This window comes from Merops nubicus, unplaced genomic scaffold, assembly GCF_000691845.1.
Source record: "Merops nubicus isolate BGI_N331 unplaced genomic scaffold, ASM69184v1 Scaffold51144, whole genome shotgun sequence".
Taxonomy (NCBI): domain Eukaryota; kingdom Metazoa; phylum Chordata; class Aves; order Coraciiformes; family Meropidae; genus Merops; species Merops nubicus.
In genome coordinates, this window is record NW_008607258.1 from 3,664 (window position 1) to 5,736 (window position 2,073).

A 2,073-nucleotide genomic window follows, 5' to 3' on the forward strand; every position below is an offset into this window, starting at 1 on the left:
GCACTATATCAGAGCAGAAGGCTATGGCAGTAAAAAGGAAGAGATAAGAGTCTGCAGGTTACAATGGTCAGTTCTCCCAGCTTAAGTTTCATTAGCAAGTATCAGACTTATGGCATGATAACATGATAACAATGGCCTACACAGACACCGAGGCAAATACTTATTTCCCTGCTCCTAGTACATTTACAATCTGAATAGCCAAGGGCAGATAAAATGAGGAAAGAAAGATTAAGAATAGACATATGCTTTAAATGAGTATTAAATGTGACTGTCATTATCTCCTGCAAGACCCTGACTCTTCTTGATGTAACCAGTATGGGAAACAGACAAAGGAGATTCCCTGTAGTAAAAAAATGAATATACAAAATAATATTCACAGATTCAGCAGAAGAAGATTTGAGGCAGGGCTGAGGAGGTGTGTAGGGGGACTATTTCCTAAACAGGCAAACGATCAGTTTAGTAACAATGTGATTATTCAGATGTTTACCTGAATTTGAAGAAGATTTGTGCAGCTGTTAATTGATTTGATAGTACTCGTTTCAAAATTAGTAACCGCAGGGGATAATGTGCATGGCATTTAACAAATGATTCTGGAATATTTGGTTACAATATGCCTTTATTTGTCTACCCTTTTTAAATTATGAACAGTGTTAAACCCAAATATATTTATAGTGCCTTCAACAGGACAAAACAGTAAAGGTTATGTTTTAGACATATCCAAAATGTACCTTCTTCAAAACAAATATTCATTTTAAATTTGCTCTGACCACATTCTACATTTTAGGCAAAATAATGACTACACACACCTGGCGAGTGTGGGCCATCTGCATGGTCTTAGCTGCAAATCTCTCTGAAGAGCAAGTGCTGGAGCACGCTTGTCCTTCATGTGATGCCACTCAGCTTTGCAACTGCTCTTCCATGGGCTTGGACTTTGTTCCGCTGGGGCTCACGGACAAACTCAGAGTGTTAGACCTGGCCCACAACAGGATAAAGCACATCCAGTCCCAGGACCTGCAGCAGGCTGTGAACCTGAGAGCCCTGCTGCTGCAGTCCAACAAGATCAGCTCGATAGACGAGGATGCGTTTCGCCCCCTTGGGAAACTGGAGGTCTTGGACTTATCAAATAACAGCTTGGCTCACTTGTCCCCTGCGTGGTTTGAGCACCTGTTTTCGCTCCAGCACCTCCATCTCCAAGGGAACTCCTACAGAGACCTGGGGGAACGCTCCCCCTTCTCTAGCCTGAGGAACCTGAGCTCTCTCCACCTGGGCAACCCGTGGTTCTCCACGATACGGCAAGGGAACTTTGAGGGCATTGAGCTTCTTGACACGCTGTGGATTGAGGGTGTCAGGCTCAGTCAGTATGAGCCGGGAAGTTTGAAATGGATTAAGCAGATAAATCACATGATCATAAACCTAAGAAACACTAGTGTATTCTCAGCAATTGTCAGGGACCTTCTGCACTCTGTCATTTGGTTAGAAGTGCAAAAAATGGAATTCAGTATACCTGCTGAAATACAACTATTAAGAGTCATGTCGTCCTCTTTTGCAAAGAAAATTTCTTTTAAACAGACATTATTAACTGATGCTACTGTGCCTGAGATTGTCAGCATTTTAGAAGACATGCCAAAATTACTTGAGGTGGAGCTGATAGACTGTAGACTCATGGGAACTGGACAGTGGAAAATACATTTTCAAGCAAACCAATCACAGACTATTAAAGTTCTGACAATAGAGAAATTATCTATAGAAGAATTTTATTTGTTTACAGATCTTAAGGCTGTAGAAGATTTACTATCTCTTCTTACCAAAATCACAGTTACAAACACCAAGGTCTTTTTAGTACCATGCAGGCTTTCACAAAACCTTGAGTCATTAGAGTATCTTGACCTTAGTGCGAATTTGCTTGGAGACCAGAGTCTGGAGCATTCGGCTTGTCAGGGTGGTTGGCCGTTACTACGAACTCTCAATTTAAGTCAGAATTCACTGAGTGACTTAGAAATGACGAGTAAAAGTTTGTCTCACCTAAGAAACCTAATTCTCTTAGATATTAGCCAAAATAATTTTGGTGAGATT

The 2,073-nt window shown here is 41.1% G+C and overlaps 1 protein-coding gene across 1 annotated transcript; it reads left to right on the top strand.

Moving 5' to 3' along the window:
- Positions 1-792: 792 nt before the first annotated feature.
- On the top strand, positions 793-2,070 carry LOC103772535 (toll-like receptor 2 type-2; the record flags this gene model as incomplete). The annotated part of the gene is made up of 1 exon (XM_008939868.1): positions 793-2,070. A coding segment is annotated over exon 1 (1,278 nt), but the record flags the coding sequence as incomplete, so codon positions are not given.
- Between the last annotated feature and the right edge of the window lie 3 nt (positions 2,071-2,073).